The sequence below is a fragment of the Oxyura jamaicensis genome, chromosome 4 (assembly GCF_011077185.1).
Source record: "Oxyura jamaicensis isolate SHBP4307 breed ruddy duck chromosome 4, BPBGC_Ojam_1.0, whole genome shotgun sequence".
NCBI lineage: Eukaryota > Metazoa > Chordata > Aves > Anseriformes > Anatidae > Oxyura > Oxyura jamaicensis.
The window spans coordinates 131,547-151,253 of NC_048896.1; the positions used below are offsets into that span (position 1 = coordinate 131,547).

Below are 19,707 nucleotides of genomic sequence, written 5' to 3' on the forward strand. Positions count from 1 at the left end.
TTTTTTTTTTTTTTTTTTTTTTTTTTTTTTTTTTTTTTTTTCTGGGAGGAAGTAGAACTTGGGTCACTGTTCGACAGTTATTTTCAAAGTCCCAAATAAAATGAAATGGGTTCTTTAAAGCCCCGTGAAAATGTTGGACCTTGATTCCCTCTGTCAGTGGTTCCAAAACACTGATGACAAGGGAAACTTCGGCAAGTGGTCCTCAGCCTATTTCAGTCCATTAATTTGACTGCTCTTCTATACTGTGTAATTTTGGTGGCCTCTGAGGAGGCTTGAGGACAAGAAGTGGTGAGCCTGCCGTGCTTCTGGAAGCCACAGCCCCTTGTGTCTCTTATGTTTTTCAAATACCTGAAGCTGGATATGTGCTTTTTAGTTAGAGACAGCTATGAAAACCCCGTAAAGCACAGCATGCTCAGCAAACACCCCAATCAGCCGGGAAGAGCACTGACCACCACGGCTGAGCTGTACACAGCGTGCATGACTCAGACGAAATGAGACAAAAGGATCTATCATTCACCAGCGCTGTGGTCTTATTTTGAAGAGTGCAATCGCCCATAAAATCCGGTTATTTTTAAAATAATGCATTTAGCAAGGACCAGAAGTCCCAGCCACAGCTGGAATGTAAATAACCTTCAGAGTCCAGGGCTTTCTCGGGTACCCAATGTCAAGGATGCGGGACCCCCCTCCCCCCACGGCTTTCGCCCTGGCGGGCCGCTGCCACCAACACCGCTCCCCTTCCGAGACTGCCTCGCAGGGGACCGACAAACGGGGAAGGGGGGCACGTCTGTGCTTCGCCCTCCCCCGGCGGCGCCTCCCGGCCCGGCTCCCGCCGCCGCACGGTTGGAGCGAGCCGCGCCGCGCCCAGCTCCCGGGGCCGGGCCGCGCAGGGCGGGGGCGCCGCGGCTCCGGCCCCGAAGGATGGGCGGCCGAGGGCGGGCAGGGCGGCCGCCGGCGGGGCGGGGTCTGTGCCGGGGCAGGCGGGTGAGAGGCGCGACGCGGAGTCCCGTTAGAAGCGGCGCGGAGAGCCCCAGCAGCGCAGGAGGATCGAGCTGTTGTGCCTAGTCCGCCGGGAAGATGCCGAAAACGGTGAGCGCCCCGCGGCCGCGGCTCCCCAGCCCCTAGCTCCCCCAGGGGCTTGGCGGCGGCAGGGGATGGCGGAGACGCGGCTGCCCGCCTGATGGAGAGGCGGAATGCCTTCCCTTCCCGCCCGCGCCCTGCCCAGGCGGGGCCGCCCCAGCGCCCAGCGCAGCGGCGGCGGGGCCCGGGGGACTCCGGCGGTACCGGCAGCCGCGGGACGGCCGCGAACCCTGGAGGGAGGGAGGGAGGGAGTGGGGGATGCGGCGAGCAGGGGGCAGCGGAGCGGAGCGGAGCCGCCCGCCCCTCCATCTTGTGCTCCCCTCCCCTCCGGCCGCTTCCTGTCCCGTCGCGGCATCCTCGCGCCTGGCGGAGCCTGGGCGGGCCGGGTGCAGGGCAGCCGGGGCCGGGGGACCCCGCTGCGGCGACCTCGCCGCAGCTGCCTGAGTAACGGCGTGTCGGGCAGCTCCCTCTGGCCGCTACTCTCCTCCCCAACATGTCTGAATAAAGAGGTGCCTTCCTCCTCCTCCCTGCCTCGCCCGTGTCTTCCGCAGTCTGCACGCGGGCGTACTGCTCGAGTACGAGTGCTCCGAGCTCAGCGTGTCGGACGAAGCTTTTGAGAGCGTGGTGGGGAACTAATTAAATCTATGGCTACCTCTCGTGTGCTTTGTAGACAGAAGCTTAGGGTTTTCACAACTTCTAATTAGTCAGCTTGAGTTGCTAGGGAGCCTTGTCCCAGCTTGACTTGAAGTATTTCTTGGCTAGAGAGATTGGTACTTCAGAAAGTCTGTTCAAGTCTGTACTTGACTCTCCCTCTGACTTGACTCTCCCTCTCCTTTTTTTTTTTTTTTTTTTTTTCCAACGTAATTTCTCCTGGTTGGAGTAAAAGAATGGGTCCTCGCCCTTCATTGATAACACAGGAAGGAGCAGGCTGGAAGGCTCTGGATGTTTCCTTGCTAGGAATGATCTGAAATGGCCTAAGCACTTCTAAGCTTTAAATTTACATGGGGGGGGGGGGGGGGAACCAAACAAAATAAAACCACACCCTTCTACAAGTGGAAATTGAAATGGCATCCACCCTCAATTTTTTAAAGTAGTTTAATTTTATCACTTTAGATACTAGGTGACTTCTGCTTTTCCTGCTGTCTTAAATATAGTCTCTCTGAGACAATATATCTGGCAATCTGAGATTATTGTAGTTTTTGCTTTTTTTTAATTGTAAACCTAATCTTAAAGGATATCAAACTCAGTCACTTAAAGGTTGAGAAGATAGTATTTTCTAAAGATTTGTTTATTTATTTATTTCTAAACAACAGCAACCATTAGGGAAGAGTTACATCTGAAAAAAAAAAGGCAACAATTTCAGTAAGATCAACAGAAGTGGCTCAGGTTAGGGAACTCCTGTGTAAAATGTGGTTGAGATGTTTTAGCCAGAGGAGAGTTTACAATTGTGGAGTGATTTCTTTTAGTATGAATCAGCCAAAAAAAATTTGAATATGTTGCAGAGAGGCTCATGAGGCAGGATTCCCTGCTAACAGGCTGAATCAAAGTGCTCTGCCACTGCATGAGAAGGTACTCTGAGCCTCTGAATCTGGAGACACACCCTAGGCCGGATTCATTTTCACAATCTGCTGCTTTCTGGCTGCGATGGAGCAGTTCTGCTTTCAAGAGCTTTTAGAAACTGGAACAAATAAAGACATTCAGGTACTTTGCTGTATGCTGCAGATTCTGCAGAAAGCAGTTCACATGTTTGTGCCTGTTGAGGTAGAGAATGGCTGTTATATCAGCCACTTTGGTTTCCTGCCCCATCTGCCCTAATTGCAGACCCAACTGAAATAATATTTTAAACATCGTTTTTTGAGCTGTGGTTTGCAGGAACAGGAAATGCTGGCATAACTGTGTAATCAGTTCTTCATGTGAAAGAAACATGACTACTAATGTGCTAGCTTTAGATTTGTTAGTAGTTAATTAACAAAACAGTAAAATGCAAGTAACTTTCCTTAATCGAGGTCAAATGTGGGTGAAACCTGAGCAGTTAGATGTAGCTATATGTAGGCTTCATCACAAAAATAAAATCCATTGTGAAGAAGACAGATGGAGGAAATGTTCCAAGGAACAGTTCTGGCTGGGCAGGAAAAACACTTGTGTCTAAAGTGTTTGGTAGCTCTTATCATTCATCTCACCAAGCTTACAGAACATGCTGCTGCAGTTGCTGTGTGGCTTGAGCAGCAAAACCTGTTGAGTTCTGAGTCCCTACTCTTTGTTAAGCTAGGCTAAATGTTAACACAAGTAGCTAGAGATTGCCTCTTCGTTACATGAGATTTGTTCAGTGGCGCTATGCTTTAGTGCACTATTAATAGGAATCCAAGATTAACTCTGGTAACCTTTGAACTAGTGGCACATGATTTTGCTGTTGTGAAGTGTAATGTCTGCATGGTCAGAGTGGGTTTGGTTGTTGGAGGCCTTGTAGACTATAGAAAGTCCATCATAGATCAGCCTGCTTATCCTGCTATGCTCTTGACAGGAAAGCTTTGTTGTTTTATCTCAAAGTGCTCTTACAGTAAGGCAACCAACTCCTGTTCATAACTTTTTTATTCTGAAAAATGTGCAGGATGTAAACAGTTAAAGTGCACATGAAAGAGGGCATATAATCACCCCCCCCCCCAATTTGTATTGCAAAGGGGTGGAAGTGGTTGGGTGGTAAGATACCTCTTTCAAGCTATTGTCAACTCTGAAACTCCCCGGCTTGTGGGAAGTATGGTCATGAGTAGGCTCTGATCTCATGCTCACTGACTGGTCCTGAGTCATTTTGGGATGGGTAGAGCTGAATGTCACATTCTGTTCCAAATCCTGATAGAAGTGAATGAGATGTTATATTAACAAGCCACATTGTTAATCACTTTAATATTACAAAGAACATTTTAGCTGGAGAGGAGTAGTAGAGGGGAAGGCCACCATTTTGTACTAGTCACGTCTGACAACTGGGCTGATATTTCAGTGTATTTTTAGCTATTGGAAGAAGAAGTGTTTCTATGTCAGGATTTGTTAACTATTTTGTCTGTGAACGTACTTGCTTAGCAGCTATATGAATGGGTATGTCACTGAGAACTTGAAATGTGAGCATCTGCCTTGTATAATGTGTGTATTCAAGTCTTAAAACTGTCTTATCACTAGTAATTGAACAAATCAGTATTAGGTAATGTAGTCATCACACACTGTAGAGAAATGGATTTAATCAGAGCTTGAATGTTACAAACAGCTTCAAACTGAGGTAGTAAAGTTTGGAATTGCTTACCTTATTAGCAGAAGTAAGTGTTTCTCTAGATGAACATAAGTCTCCAGGTTTCTAGGGCAAAGTATTATTGCAGAAAAAATCATCTTGGACAAGCACGAAAGAACAGTGAGATTTGTGGATTTCAGCTCTATTATGCTAGCTCAGATTTTTTAAAAATCTTCATTACTGCTGCCTTTTTCCTCTATTATCTAAAATTCATTGCAGTGGTGGCCATTAAGGCCTTCAAAGACGCTGTAGTGAAAATTGATGGTCCTAATTCCCCATTGGACTCCAAAGGTCCTTGAAGCATATCTCCCTCTGTTCTTTGGAATGGCATGGATCTGGTTAGAAGGATGATAACAGAGAGATTAGGGATCAAGTATGAGGAGAACCCTCTGGATAGTTAGTTTCTTGAGGTGTGTCAACTTGCTACAAGATTGTAAACAGAGCACTGTGTTTTTTTTTGTTTTTTTTTTTTCTTTTTTTTTTGTGTGGAATTTGCTAGAGCTCTTGAAAGCTGGAAGGATGGGGTGGACAGTGATGCAAACTGTGACTTGTGATGGATGGACGCTGTACTTTTGGAGCCCAGGATTTGAATCTTGTGCTATGAACTGTGAAGGAATACTGGGAAGAGTTCAGATGTCTTCTTTCTTACCCAAGGGTTGGTCTTCAGATGTTGTATTTCCCTCTCTCTGTCCCTCAGTGTAACCTGAGAAACTTGTCACCACTGATCAAAATTAGGCAGGCTTTGGTCTGGCACTAGTGCTATAGCTTGTTGGGCAAACTTAACCCCTTGTATCTTTCTTCTAACACTATTGCATTCATTGAATTGCAGTAAAAAGGTGTGATTGAGAGCTCCCAAAGACCTTGCTTTACACAGAAGCCCATGTTGCCTCTGTTGGTGAATTTCAGCTAAGTTTGTACTTCAGGAGCAGCAGTAATTTACAAAGCATGCTGAGAGTGCCCTGAAACCAGGTAAACTACCAATTTGGAGTACAATGAATTACCTGTAGTAAAATACCTGTTGTGGGATGTAACAAAACAGGAAAGACAATTACACCCCAGCTTGTATTGTATTAATCTTCTTGGTTCCTAGATTATGCAAGATCAGCAAGGTTTTACTTCTTGTGCAGATGAAGCAGTTAACACTGACAATGAGCAAAAGCTTCTGTTTAGTACTTCTGTGCCTTCTATGCTGAAGTTAAACAGGGGCTTTATAGAATGAAAATAAACTTTATATTCACTCTGTTAATGCATAATTGTAAAATTTTACTTCTCCCCTCTCTTATGGAAAGCCCTGAACCTAACTGGCAGTGCTCTGCAGAACCCATCAGTTACAGTGCTTTTAAACTGTAGTGAGCAAGAACTATTCTGAGTGCCTGGTATGAATTGGTAGTCATGATCCGGTCTGTAAAACTAACATTACAGATTTTTAGGGTTAAGAGTGCTTATCGTACCAGAGGTTCCATAGGACTGAATGTTAGTTGAGTCTTTTTTTCATTTTTGACTTCTTGATTTGTTACCTGAGGCAGATGAGCAAGAAGAAGGTTGGTGAGGTGCATATAATAAAAGCAGCCTAAGGAAAGCTTTAGAGCTGCTACTTCTGCTATAAGACTCCTGTGTGGAAAATAGTGCTTAATATCAGGGGGCTGGTCATCACTTTTAGCAATTAACCCACCCCCTTAGCATTTGCAGGCACTACCTTTTTTGGACCTGTAAGGGGTTGCAGCACTTTCCTTTGGGTGACTGCCTTATCTGATTAATCACCTCTGAATGTTAATCACAGTTCTTGCTTTTCTCAAGGGGATACTTCATAAGATGTCTTAATACGGACTCATTTTTTGACAGGAAATGGCATCGCTGCCTCTAGAGGAAACTTGTTTCAGTTGTTTTATGTATAATGGCTGGTGTGAAGTGAACTTCTCTTTGCGCAAAGCTCACTGAAGTCTCTAGGTAGCTATATGAAAGACAGCTGGCAAACTGAAACCGAATGCTTCAAATACCTTCTGTGTTTGCTTCTTGTGAAGCTGGGGTGAGGGGGGAACAGGACCCTTCTTGAGTTGCTGGGCTCTCCATGTCCGTTCTGATCAACTGGCTTCACTGAGAAACTTGTCTGGAAGAGGTAGCTCTGGCCCTGCTCCAGGTTATAAAGGAAACTGACTAAAAGCTTCCTCTAACTACGTCATCTCCTGGACTCTTTCCTGGCTTGGTACAGCTTAAACAGCCTTATTTGGCTGACTTGTTTTTCTGCCTCTGCGCAGCAAGAGGGCCTCCCTGAATTTGCACAATAAAACTGTTATCTGTGCTTAATCATTGTTCTGAGGACTGCAATGGGGTCTGCTTCAAAAAGGGTTCCAAGATCTCAGCTCTAACTCCTGACCCCCCTCCCCAAGGTGTCTTGTTTGTCTGCCTGCTAGATGATGATACTAGAAATCAACATCACACTGTGAAGAGTTTCCCTGCTGTTGTAGACATATTGCTGGAAAAGAGGAAATCCCTGCCTGCCTTGGAATAATCCAGGGCAATTAACTGATGTAAATGAAGAGCAGTAGTATGCAGCCAGTTAATTGCTTGCTTTTCCCTGAGGGTGTTTGAGAACAGCAGGAGTTTGTGTAGTGCAGGCAATACTACTGCATCAGAGAGGTTTAGTTTTATTTATTTATTTTTTTAATCCCAACTGAAACATCTAAAGCAGGCTGAAGTCTAGATTCATGGAAAGCTACTCCTGGGTAAACCTCTTTATAACAACACCTATAGTTGGGTCTAGGCAGAGCATTCGAGTGTTCTGGAAGTTGTGGGCATAAAACCCATCCTTCTGACTCCAACAGTTAATGCTGACTCTTACTGTAACACATAATAGACTGTGCAGCAAATACTTGGCAGTGGTGTAGGAAGAAAAACAGTCGCTGGCAGCCTTGGTGGTTATAAAACCGTAGGATCAGCTGCAACTGTTTGGAGGTTTCAAATCTGAAAATGCAGAGATTTGGGCCTTATATTTGCCTGAGGCAACTATGGCTCTAGCAACCATGGATTAAAGGGCAGGTGATCTAGTGCTGCTTCCCTCCTATGCATCTGTGAAATATCTTTACTTTTATAAATCTGTGATCCTCTAGTGGAGTAGTGGGGCTGTCAGAAATTCCTGGCCTATGTATAGCAGCCTTTTGAACCAGGGGAGAAAACACTCTGAAGAGATTTTAGTGGTATGATTTGAGCAAGTTTTTTTTTTTTTTTGTATGTTTTTTTCTTCTATTTGTTTTGAAATCTCTGAAGCTGTAGTTGTCCTGAGGAACCAGTTTTCAAAAAGATAAATTTAGGATTGAGGAATGATGTTTTGTTCTCATCCCATTCCCAGGCGAAAAAAATAGGAGTATTTGGCCATACGAAGTTTCTCTCCTTTTGCCATTGTTAGTTGACTAAAAGCTACAGACAAAAGTGCAGGTGTGCTGCAAAAGGAGGAATGAATGGAAAAAAAATTTGTAGCTGATCAGCTCTGTGGAGAGACATGATTAGGCGAGTATTGGATGGTGGTCTGGGAGGGAAGAAACAGGCTTCTTTCTCTGCCAGCAGCAGTTCTATGTAGAGTGAAGGAAATATCTGAGAAGATAAGGAAAGGGACAACTGAAGCAGTGAAGCATAATGGCACAGTTTGCATGGTCTGGACTGATCTATGGTCTCTCTCTTGCAAGCTTATGGCACTACTGATCAACAAGTTTGTTGCTTAGAGAAAGACTATTTAAAAGGACACTGGCTTCAGTAATGGATTGGAGTGTGAATACTGCAAAACCACACTTATTTTTTTTTGAGATTGTCAGTGTCAGAGAATCTTGCATAAAGCATATTGGAGAACTGCAGTTCTGCTATTGTATGTGTTCCTGTGTTCTCCAGGTATTTTCTTTCAAAGGCAAAATTGATGTCTTCCTGAAGCCATGAGCCATTCTTGTCTGTCTGTGTATCACTGACTTGTCCTTTTCTTGTTAGTAAGCCCTTATGATTCACAGCCTTTTTTTCCTCTGGATTTAAGGTGGGGAAGTGACTAAGTAGAGAAAAAATATGCCATTACAGTCCAATCAATCATTTAGTCACACCATTTAATAAATGTACTTGGTTTTATGTAACAGTCTAATAAAGCACGAAATTACAGGCCAAATCTCTCCTTGCGATGGCTTTTAAACTGTACTGAACTTGGCTTTCAGTATTAATTCTGCAGTTTTTTACAGTGTGAAAACTGAGCTGACAGACAAATTATTAGGGTGAAGTGTCAGGTCCCTCAGCAAACACACACACCAGTATTTTTTTCCCCTATGGAGTTGTGGCTTTTTGTTCCTAATGTGTCTAAGAATAATGAAGTGGATTTTTTTTACCCTCTGAAAATGCTATTCCAGAATACTGGATAAAAAAAGTCTGATTCTGTTTCCTCAATATACTACGCGGCTTTTCATGCTGGATGGACAAGAGGCTTTTGGCTGTACTTTTTACTCTATTAAAATTCAGAACTTGTAGTTTTAAGATGGTTATAATCCCCAGGACTTGCAGAATGGTGGCAAATGGTTTTGGAGGTACCTTCTAAAGAAATAAGGCAGTTCTACTGCCAATGTGTTCAAGTCACTCAACATAAACGTAGTGATACAAAATCCACAAAATACTTTATGATTCACTGTCCTCTTATATGAGAACAACTCTGTTAGTCCTTTTGGTATGACAACTCCCTCAATCAATAAGACTGCTTTAGTGAATGGTTTTCATATGATTTTTTTTTTATGCAAGTAAGCAAGAGGTGTATATTTATCATGGTGGCTGGACTGTAAAATATTATTTCCTGGGATGACAGGCTTTCCTTGTCACTGTGTTAGTGCTTTGCTCAGAAAAAAACAAGCAAGGAACCTCTCTTCCTGTATTTGGTGCTCAAAAAATCCAGAAGTGTCTAGTGTCTCCTGAAGTATTTTTTTTTTTTTTTGATAAAACACTAAAGTAAACCCAAACTGATGGAATTTTGACCCAGCCCCTGCAAACCTTAAAGCAGTAAGTTCTAACAGTAAGTTACTGAAGACTTGTGATTTTCTTGCAACAGCGTATCATTAAAAGAAGTGCAAGTGTTGTCAGCTACAAAAAATCAGTAGATAGTGATGGGCACAATGTATGCCTAGGATATTGTGGTGACAGACGTGTATGCGGAAGTGAGTTGAAGCTCAGAAAAAAATATCTTTTGCTTTATCTTGTTTCTGTGGTTCATTGCTAACAGCTCAATATGAGAACCTACTGCAAGCTGCAATGTAATGTATTAGGCTTTGTTTGAATACTTCTTTGCACACCTAATAGAATAGAGATTTCTTTCAAATCTGGGTGCACTTCAACATCATCAGATGTAAGAGCATATCACTGTAGTGTCTGTCCTGAATCTCTCTGTCAAAAGACAGAATGAATGGAAGGACTTTGAGCAAATATCAGAGCAATCAACTGAAGATGAGAGGCAGTACTGAACAATACTTGCTTCAGCATCATACATAGGAAATATGATGCTATTTTAGTATTTGTTCTGACAAATGCTGAATGATCAAGTAAAAATCTGACAGATGTCTGTATTGCTTCTCTTTTACTGCTTCAGTTCTGACATTCAATATGTAAGTTTTGTTGTTTTCTCTGTACTTCATTCACCTCTGTGCAAAGCCTCTTCTACCAGTAGGGACCAAATGCAGATGAAGTGACCAGCCATTTATGGCTAACCTTTGGTGAAAGCATCTTTCATTCATTTCAGTCCTCTGGGCTGCCATGCTGCCTGGCTCTGCCGTGCCTGCTGCTGCTGCCTGCCTGGAGCTGGGGCGCTGCCAGGCTGCTGGGCACAGGCTGTGTGCGGTGCTCTGAGGTGTTGGCCAGGGCACCGCTGGACATGGCTGCCAAGGAGTACTAGCCTGAGGTACGGCAGCTGGTGCGGGACATCATGGGGCTCATGCTGCTCGAGGTGGCTGACCTCAATGTGCTGCTCAAGGAGGCGCTGAAGATCTTGGACACGGGGGTGATGCCTGTGGGGGCAGCGGCCGCCCTCGTGCCGTCCCCGGCAGCTCTGCAGGAGGAGGAGGTCCCACTCAGGAAGGAGAAAATGCACTTCTGTGTGGCTGACAGAGCTGAAGCCTGCTGACTAGGTGAAGCTGATCAAGGAGGTGAAGAACTTCGTGCTGGGAGTGAACCTTGTGCAGGCAAATAAGCTGGTGGAGTCCCTTCCGCAGGAGATCAAGGCTAACGCGTCCAAGGAGGAAGCGAAGAAGATCAAAGCGGCGCTGGAGGCAGAATCAAATTTCTTTAAAAGCAAGTGCTGGGTCCTGCCCCTGGGACGGGGCAACCTTGGCTATATGTACAGACTGGGCGACGAGACGCTGGAGAGCTGCCCCACAGAGAGGGATCCGGGGGTTGTGGTGGACAGCAAGTTGAATATGAGCCAGCAGTGTGCCCTGGCAGCCAGGAGGGCCAACTGTATCCTGGGATGCATCAAGTACGGCATTGCTAGTCAGTCGAGGGAAGTGATCGTCCTGCTCTACTCTGCGCTGGTGCAGCCTCACCTCGAGTACTGTGTGCAGTTCTGGGCACCACAGTACAAAAAGGACATTCAACTGTTGGAGAGTGTTCAGAGGATGGCGATGAAGATGGTGAAGGGCCTAGAGGGGAAGACATATGAGGAGCGGCTGAGGTCACTGGGCTTGTTCAGCCTGGAGAAGAAGTGGCTGAGGGAGGGGACCTCATCGTGGTTTACAACATCCTCATGAGGAGAAGTGGAGAGGCAGGTGATCTATTCTCCGTTATCACCAGTGATAGGACCTGTGGGGACGGTGTTTAAGCTGAGGGAGGGGAAGTTTAGACTAGACATCAGGAGGAGGTTCTTCACCGAGAGGGTGGTTGCATGCTGGAACAGGCTCCCCAGTGAAGTAGTCACTGCACCAAGCCTGTCTGAATTTAAGAAGAGATTGGACTGTGTGTTTAGTCATGTGGTCTAAACTTTTAGGTAGATCTGTGTGGTGCGAGGAGTTGGACTTGATGATCCTTATGGGTCTCTTCCAACTTGGGATATTCTATGATTCATGTAAAATTATCATGTAAAAAAAGCTGTCCTGTGGGTGTTTTTTTGGATAGAACCCTTCAAATTTGCATGAAGCATTTTGAGTTTAGGATTCATTGCAATCATAATTCCCTTCTCAGTAAGCTGATTCTCTCCCTCTTGGTGAGGGGAGGAGGCAGGTGTCACATGACTTTCTTTTTTCATTTTACTATTATATGCTGCATTACTCTGTACTTTCAAGTTTTTCCTCATCTTTCTTCAAATGACTATGTCCAAACACCTTGGTCTCAGGAAAGTCCGGTATAAAGGACTTCTTCAGTTAAGTGCTTTTATAGTATTCTAATGGCAGCTTTAGTGTGGCAGTGTTAGGAAGGATTTGAAAATAATTTCAGTCTGAAGGGGTTCAGAAAATCTTGTAAAACAAGCAATTTTGTTGGTCTGCCATTCCATTGGAGGAGGAAGGGTTATTAGATGCATTCGTGGATCTATCTGTTTTCACAACAAGCCTGAGCAAGAGTAGTAGTTAGCAAGCAGCTTTACTGTTTCCAGTGTTCTGAAGATGTGCAGTTTAGTGTGAGGTCTCTGCATGCAGGAATCTTGAAGGAGCCCCAGGCTTTGATCAGAGTTGACGTACTGCCTGTAAATCCTTGCTGCTCTTCCTTGCTTTATGGGGGGTGGGGTGGGAATTGAAAATGTAAGAAAAAACAACCCTATACTGCAGGTTTGAATAAAGAGCTAAGTTTTCAAGTTGAACTCTGAATGTGCCTCGCAGACGGTGCTCTGCAGGCTCCTTGCCTCAGGTTAGTCTAGTTAGTTCTACTGCTTACTTTCATAAGTTATATTTGCATGAAAGCTGACAGGAGCTGTGCTCAGTGTTTGGCTATTTTTCTTCCTACTGTCTATGTTTGACTGTGGAGATACTGCACATCATCTCTGCTTGCTGAGGAGATTTGAAAGACCTGGATATTGAAACTGTAAATCATATGAGGAAACTGCTCCTCTCCACTTGATACAAGAAGTCAGTTTCCACCTATTACAGGGTAGCTCTGCAGCAACTTTTGCAGTCTTGTAGAATTATTAAAAGTTAAGCCAAGAGAGATCTTTAAAAGAAATCTGGTCACACACCCAATGCTCAGAGCAAGGCTGATTTCAAGGTTGGATCATTCTCTAAATTGGATTGGATTGTTCAGGTTCTTGAGCTGTTTGAATTGAGATGATACTTCTTTGACTTGTTCACAAGCGTAGCTTGGAATATTTTACAGAAAATATTCTGTAGGTGACTGGAGGTTCTTAACTTTATCTTCAGGAGCGCAAAGGCGTGGAGACAGTAAAGGAGCCAGTCATGTATAATGACAAAAACGTATCAAAAGCAACTCCTTTTAAAAGAAATACATAGTATACGCCCAGTTAATACTGAGTATGGCTAGTTTATCTTTCTGTTTGCTGGTACGGTTGATCCATGCAATGTCTCTGGTCATGTCCAGGCAGTAATCTAAAAACACTTTCCCACAGGAAGGTAGTGTAGGCCAGAAGATCACATTAAACTGTCAGAACTCTGAGCAGGATAGCTTCTTAGCATTGCATATAGCATTGTTTCAGGAGATGCAGCCCTGTAGCAAACTGGGAATAGTTTGTCTCAGTAGCAGTTCACAGGGAGTCTAAAGCTTTAATGTATTAAGTTATAAACCAGTTTTTCTGTAAAACTGTGGAGACAACTAGACTTTATCAAAAGTTTACCAGATATAACTACTATTCAGGTAACTGTAACACTTTAAATAGGCTTTGCTAGAACACCCTGAAACATTAAAGATGAAAATACTCTTGAGAGGAAGGAGCAGTTAAGTGCTTTCTTACATTCAGAACTTTTATTTTATTTTATTTTTTTCCTGCTGTTTAGTCAGGCTATCTGTGAAAGGCAACATGATGCAGAATGCTATTTATTGGTCTAAATGATGCCCTCTGCTGCAGCTGTTTTTTTGTCTGTGGTTCCATTATGGCATCCTGTGGTGTCTGCCCAATCTATAAAATGTCGACTATCATTTGCACTTGAATCTGCATGTAGTAAAGGTGGTATGTGATGAGCTTGTACTTAAAAGGAAGACATATTGTTAATAAATCTTACTTGACCATTTGGTTTGCGAGGTATTTAGCCATGTCTTCATGTTGGTATCTAATACAAAGTGATACCTGATACTTGATATCAGGCATTCTTTTCAAATAACTCAATTTTAAGCAATGCATTTCAAGATCGTGTAAGTGTGAACTCCTTGATCTAGTTTATTGAAGGCTGCAATTAACTTGGTTTCCTGTTTAAGAGCTTTGATAGTTTGTTGCCACTGAAGAGTTTTGCTCACATCTGTGTGGTCCTGCCTTACATTGGCTCTGATAGTTTAACTCAACAGTGAATCAGTTCTGACTTGCTAGCACAACAGAAATCTGGGTTAATGGCAAGTGCACATGTGGCTTGATTAGGGGGTAAACCTTGGCAAAGGGTTGTTTGAGAACCTGAGTTACTACAAAGGATCATGGAATATCTGTGTTGGAAAAGACCTTGAGGATAATAAAGTCCAACCATCAACTTGTCCTGTCAATAAACCATGTTCCTCGGTGCCATGTCCATGCATCTCTGTCCTGGTTTAAGTTAGGACAGAGTTATTTTTCCTCCTAGTAGCTGGTAGGGTGCTATGTTTTGGATTAGGATGAGAAGAGTGCTGATAACATGCTGATGTTTTAATTGTTGCAGAGCAATGCTTACACCAAGCCAAGGATTTTCAGCTTCTCCCTCTGTCCTGCCAATGGGCAGGCTGGGGGTGCAGCAAGAGCTGGGAGGGGACAGACCCAGGACAGCTGACCCAAACTGGCCAAAGGGGTATTCCATACCATCTGATGTCATGCTACACAGTATATAGGGGTGGCTAGCCGGGGTGGGGTGGGGAGCAGCTGTTCGGGGATGGGCTGGGCATTGGTCAGCAGGTGGTGAGCAATTGCATTGTGCATCTCTTGTTTCATACACACTATTATTATTATTTCCTATCTTAATAAACTCTTTATCTCAACTCACAGGCTTCGCTTTCCCGTTTCTCTCCCCCATCCCAGAGAAGGAGGGGGGAGGGTGAGTGAACGGCTGTGTGGTGTTTAGCTGCCAGCCGGGTTAAACCACAACAATACCTTCAGGGTTGGGGACTTTACCACGTCCCTGGACGGCCCATTCCAATGCTTGACCACCCTCTATGTGAAGAAGTTCTTCCTAATATCCAATCTAGACTTCCCCTGGTGCAAGTTGAGACCATTTCCTCATGTCTTATCACTTGTGCCCTCCTCATTGCAACCTCCTTTCAGGTTATTGTGGAGAGGGATGAGGTCTACCCTCAGGTTCTTCTTTTCCACACTAAACAACCCCAGTTCTCTTGGTTGCTCCTCATAAGTCTTGTTTTCTAGTCCCTTGCTCTTCTCTGCAATAAAACAGGATAAAATAGGATTGCCTGGGGGTGAGGAATAAGAAGCGATTGTCTTCTCCAATTGTACCCAAAGAGAGTCATCTTACACTTCCACCTTCCTGTCATCTGTGCTAGCAGCAGTGTCTCTGTGTCAGTATAGTGAATGGGATCAAGGAAATGATCTTGCTGGAAAAGAATAAGTTATTCTCAGCCTGACTTACTCTTTGATCCTGCTTGTTGTGTAGTCATGGTAGTGCTAATACTGGTCCAAAGAAGGCAGTGGGAGTGTGCAACATGGTGACAGGCCTTTTGGGATGATTTGTGGTGGGGGGACCACACCCAGAGTGTGCTGGCACTGCTCTCTCCAGGCTGCCGCCAGCAGCTCTACACCCACTTGAGCGTCTTCTGGGACACAGGGTGCTCTCTATCCTGGTGCTGTAGCTACTCTGCTCTATATTAGGAAAACTCAAGTGTTTGAACTAGACGGAGCTTAAAATAACAAAAGGTACTTCAGCAATCACAAGCTGGTCTTTTATAAACTATGTACAGTCCCAACAGAACTACTTAAAACCTAAAATAGGTTGGTGGAGAGGGAAGTGAATGTGGGTGGGGAAACTTACACTTAAAAAGTAGTGTAAAACTGAGCTGTTCCAGGGAAATCCTGTATTTTAGGGAACCATGACCTAAATAGATGTGAAAAGGCAGTAAGCCTACATGAGACCCTGTACTAAAAGGAAGTTGCAGGATTTGTCTAGCACACTGACTATGATAAAACTGAAAATCACAGGATGATGAAACAGCTTTACCTCACATTTGACTCTGCCTGCAGTTAAATTTGGAGGGATAGCTCATAGTCTGGGCAGTCAGATCCCACAGTAAGGCTGTGTTCTAACTCCTAGAAATCTGGCTATTGTTCAGATATTCAGTGAGCTCCATGAGCTGGCCAAGAACTTGAAATGCCACACCCAGGCATTGCCTTAGATGTCTGAAAAAGGCAGCCCCTGTGTGCAGCTGCCCTTCTTATCAGTGAGCCGAAGTGCTGGATGACTCTTGGTTGAAGAACAGAGAAGCATGTGAAACAGTTTAGCACATTTCTGACTTGTTTATCCACACATGAGAATCCTTTTGGTAGGATGAGCTCAATCACAGCAGTGATCTTTGTGCTGTCTTCCCTGTGGAAAAGTATCTTGAATGATAAGTGGAGCTTCTGAGCATGGCTTTTTTTTTTTTTTTTTTTTTTTTTTTTTTTTTTTTTAACGGTTCTTAACCACAGGTGAATTTGAAGTTGTTTAGTCTATTAGGTCATGAATCTCAGGTACTTATGGTACATGTGATGCCTTTAGATAGCTCATGCTTGTATTGTTATCATCCTGTCTTGATCTTGTTTTGAGTTATTTGCAGCTGAAAGCTGCTTGTAATTTTGGCAGGTATCCACTGGGTGCTAGGTTTGGAAAGCTTATTGGCTATTTGGAAATGCATCTTGACTACTTGTCTTTTAAACAATTGCACTGTCTTTGCAGCTGCTAAATGATACTGGGAAATCCCCTGCTGGAAGGGAAGAATTAGACTTAAGCAAATGTAGGGGGGAACAAGCTGCTAAGTCTTCTCAGAAAATCTGATATGCTTCCACGGTGGTGGGGTGGGGTAATGGAACTGTTTTGTGAGTTAAGTTACTGCAGTAACAGACAGGGTCATAACATTAGTGTATGGCATAGATTTTACTCTAGTGGTGGTGAGGGAGCTAAATACTTGTTTGTAACCTGTGATTAGGATTGTCTAGGGGGTGCACGCAATAGCTGTGAGGAATGTCACACATACCACTGCTGGCATTTCAAACATGCCCACTGCCCTGCTGACTGCCATTAAATTGAAGAGCTTTAAGGAGGGATGTGGTTAAGCTCAGACATGTGAAGCACAACTGCCAACCCCACTATTACAGTACAGAGGCTAAAACAGGCATACACTGTTTCTCCAGTGAATAGCACCTTCTAACATGCACAAAACAAATAGGTGTTAAAACAAAACACCACCACCAAAAAACAAACAAACAACCACAAAACAAAAACCAACGCTCCCCCCATTCCAAACAAGTGAAACAAACCCAAATCTACCTCAGAGTGTAGAATTTGAATGATGGCAACTGCATATGGCTAGACTCTGCTTTGAGTTTTCCCTCTTGATGCAAAAGTTGTAGAAGAGGGGGAAGTTTTTTCCCCCGTGTTGTTTTTTCATCTCCTTCTGGACTTGACTAATAAAGTATGTTGTCTCTAGCCCAAATAGCACGTACAAAAATACTTGTTCTAAGGCCTGACTTCAAACTAGCTCTAAAGGCAACATTATGCCTTGGAGCAGCTACAGGAAAGCAAAGGGAGGTGGATGAGGAATCTATTTATGAGAGAGGAAATGGCAAAAATAGAGGAATTGACCCATTGCACAAACTTGTGAATAAGTTGTGTAATAAATGTCCTGCAAACATCTGGACTTGACTGCAGATCTGGGGATCCACCGGTGGCTTCTTTTACTGGCTTAGTACTTTTATCTTGCAAATCCTCTTGTCAAACTGAAACTTGTTTGCACTTCAGACAGGGTTGCAGGCTATTAGCAGCCACAATGTTGAAATACCACTGGTAGAATGTAGCTAGTTACTATCTGCTTGGTTGAAAAGGAAGGAATTATATTCAAGTAGCTTTAACTTGGAAACATTAATGACTTTGGAAAACTTGATGTGTAAGGTGCAGGGAAATTGTGTGATTTATTTTTTATTTTATTTTTAATTTATTTATTGTTTTAAATGACTTGCTTTGTAGTAATCTTATGAAGTAGAACTCTTTCAGGCATAAATGTTCCCTGGGAGCCCAAATCTGATCACTAGTTAAGCTAGGTAAATGATGTCTGCAGAGTTCTAAAATTCCAAGTTCTCCAACCCCTTAAGAGGCATTGCTATATAGCCCTGGCTCTGCATGGCCCCACCTTCTAGTGTATGCTTGGTAGCACTGTAGAAAGAAACCTGGACTTTGAAATGCCAATTATGAGAAAACAGAAAAGTTGAGGCAGAGTGGTTCAGTGAAGGTAGCCCCTAAAGAAAGGCAACTGTAAATGCCAGCCCCTTTGGATAAGGAAGAAGCTTTTCTGTGTCCCTCTTGTGAGCTCTGTGGATGTGGTTTGAAGAAGACCTGAGTTTTTGAAGAGACTGCCCCAGGGGGTCTCTAAGTTTGGAACCAGTAAGTTTGGTTCTCTGCCTCTTGTGGGGTGGGGGAGTGGGGGGGGAGAAGCCTTAGCTTCTATAAGGATGCCTGAAGTAGACTCTCTGATTTAATATGAGTAACTGACCTCTTGTCTGATGGGCTTGTCCTGCAGGGAGGATCTCCTTACATTCAACTTTTTTACCCTGTACTCAGGACCCTATGAATATCAAATATTGATCAGTTTCAAAGGGGGATTTCAGCAGGAAGCGAGTTGTGGCTTCTCACACTTAGTTTCAAGAGCCAGAAAAGCAGCAAAGTACTTCTGTGTTGCTCTGTTCTGTAGACATTAATTTATCAATGGCAGAAGGTGTCTTAAAGGAAACTCTTTTTTTTTTTTAAAAAAAAAAAAAGTTTACCCCTGGCTGTATGGAAGAATTTTATTTTTCTTATCACTGGGGGATGAGCACTCCAGCTCATCTCATAATGAAAAAGATGGAAATAATGGAAAATGGAAATAATGCAGCAGCAACAAGTGTTTAAATATTTAGAACTGATGCAGTAAGATACAGCTTATTGCTGCACTTTATTGTCAAAACTTTTGCATAATGTATTTGTGAGGACATCCATCATGAGAAGGAGGAATTGAAATGTAGAGTATCTTGTCCATGAACCTATCACTATGCATAGGTACAGAAAAGATCAAAAAAAATCTGTGCCCTGTCTCTGCTGTCCGTTGTAGCTCTGTTGATGAGGGCAGTCATAGTAGCTAGTTTCTCTTGCTACTGCTCTGGAGTACTGCTCCATGTCAAAGATAGGTAGACCTTCTCCGATAAGAGGCTGTTCTGCTGAGAACCAGCAGCATGGGGCATTTACTGATAGGCCTCTTCACGTAACTCAATCTTTATTTTCAGTGCTTTATGTTTTTAAGCCTGTTGCACTCAGTTCCAGTGTACAGCTTGTGTTCCTGCCAACTCCTGTTCCTGCCACCATAAGTCTAATAAAGAGGTTTTCTTATAATGTGGTGAATAAGTATTTTCAAGAAGGTGTAGCTTAGATGGCTGCTTGCTGGGCCAGTAAGCATAGAGGCCTTGCTCTTCAGCTACAAAGTTCCATAATATGGGAAGAAAGGTCTTGAAGAGATGTTTGCCAACATGATGAACTGTAATGGGTTATAGTATGTATCTCAATCTGCTGAAAGTATAGGATAAAGAATAAAGACAAAACTTCTTGCAGGTAGAATGCAATTTATACCATTATTATTAATAACTGGGCTGAAAAACTTTTTTTTTTTTTTTTTTTTTTTTTTTCCACAAAGTAGACAAGTAGGGGATTAAATGTGCAGCAAACATTGGTCATTAACATATAAATTCTGTGGAATTAGACTTGCAAAGCCTCTTGATGTTGGGAGGGGGTTGGGAGGGGGGGCAGGGATAATCCTAGAATTCTACTCTTGTGTTCATGTGGACAAACAACTTGCCATTTTAATCACTGGTTCAAAAATCATCTCTTGTGGTAACAGCTAAGTAAATTAATATTTAGGACTGTGACATTACAGTTTGACAGGGTTTCTATTAGGGTAAATCACTCAATTTCCTTTTTGAAAACATCATATTTTGTACTAGGTTCTTGGTGCAGCTTCAGTCTTTTCTCATCTGATTCAAGAACAGGGATTGGCTCTTTCAACCACTGGGT

At 43.4% G+C, this 19,707-nt stretch overlaps 1 protein-coding gene and 1 long non-coding RNA gene across 2 annotated transcripts in view; one reads left to right on the forward strand and one right to left on the reverse strand.

The window, feature by feature from the left end:
• Positions 1 to 39: 39 nt before the first annotated feature.
• Positions 40 to 808, reverse strand: LOC118167201. Its single transcript, XR_004751006.1, has 2 exons — positions 450 to 808; positions 40 to 354 (listed from the first exon to the last, which is right to left on the reverse strand). It is a non-coding gene; the product is annotated as an uncharacterized LOC118167201 (long non-coding RNA).
• Positions 809 to 955: 147 nt separating this feature from the next.
• The window catches only part of MSN (moesin), a 48,426-nt gene continuing 29,674 nt past the window's right edge, over positions 956 to 19,707 (forward strand). The window contains exon 1 of the mRNA XM_035326452.1: positions 956 to 1,086. Coding sequence (XP_035182343.1) covers positions 1,075 to 1,086 — 12 coding nt within the window. The 5' untranslated portion in view covers positions 956 to 1,074. The remainder of the gene's footprint in view (positions 1,087 to 19,707) is intronic.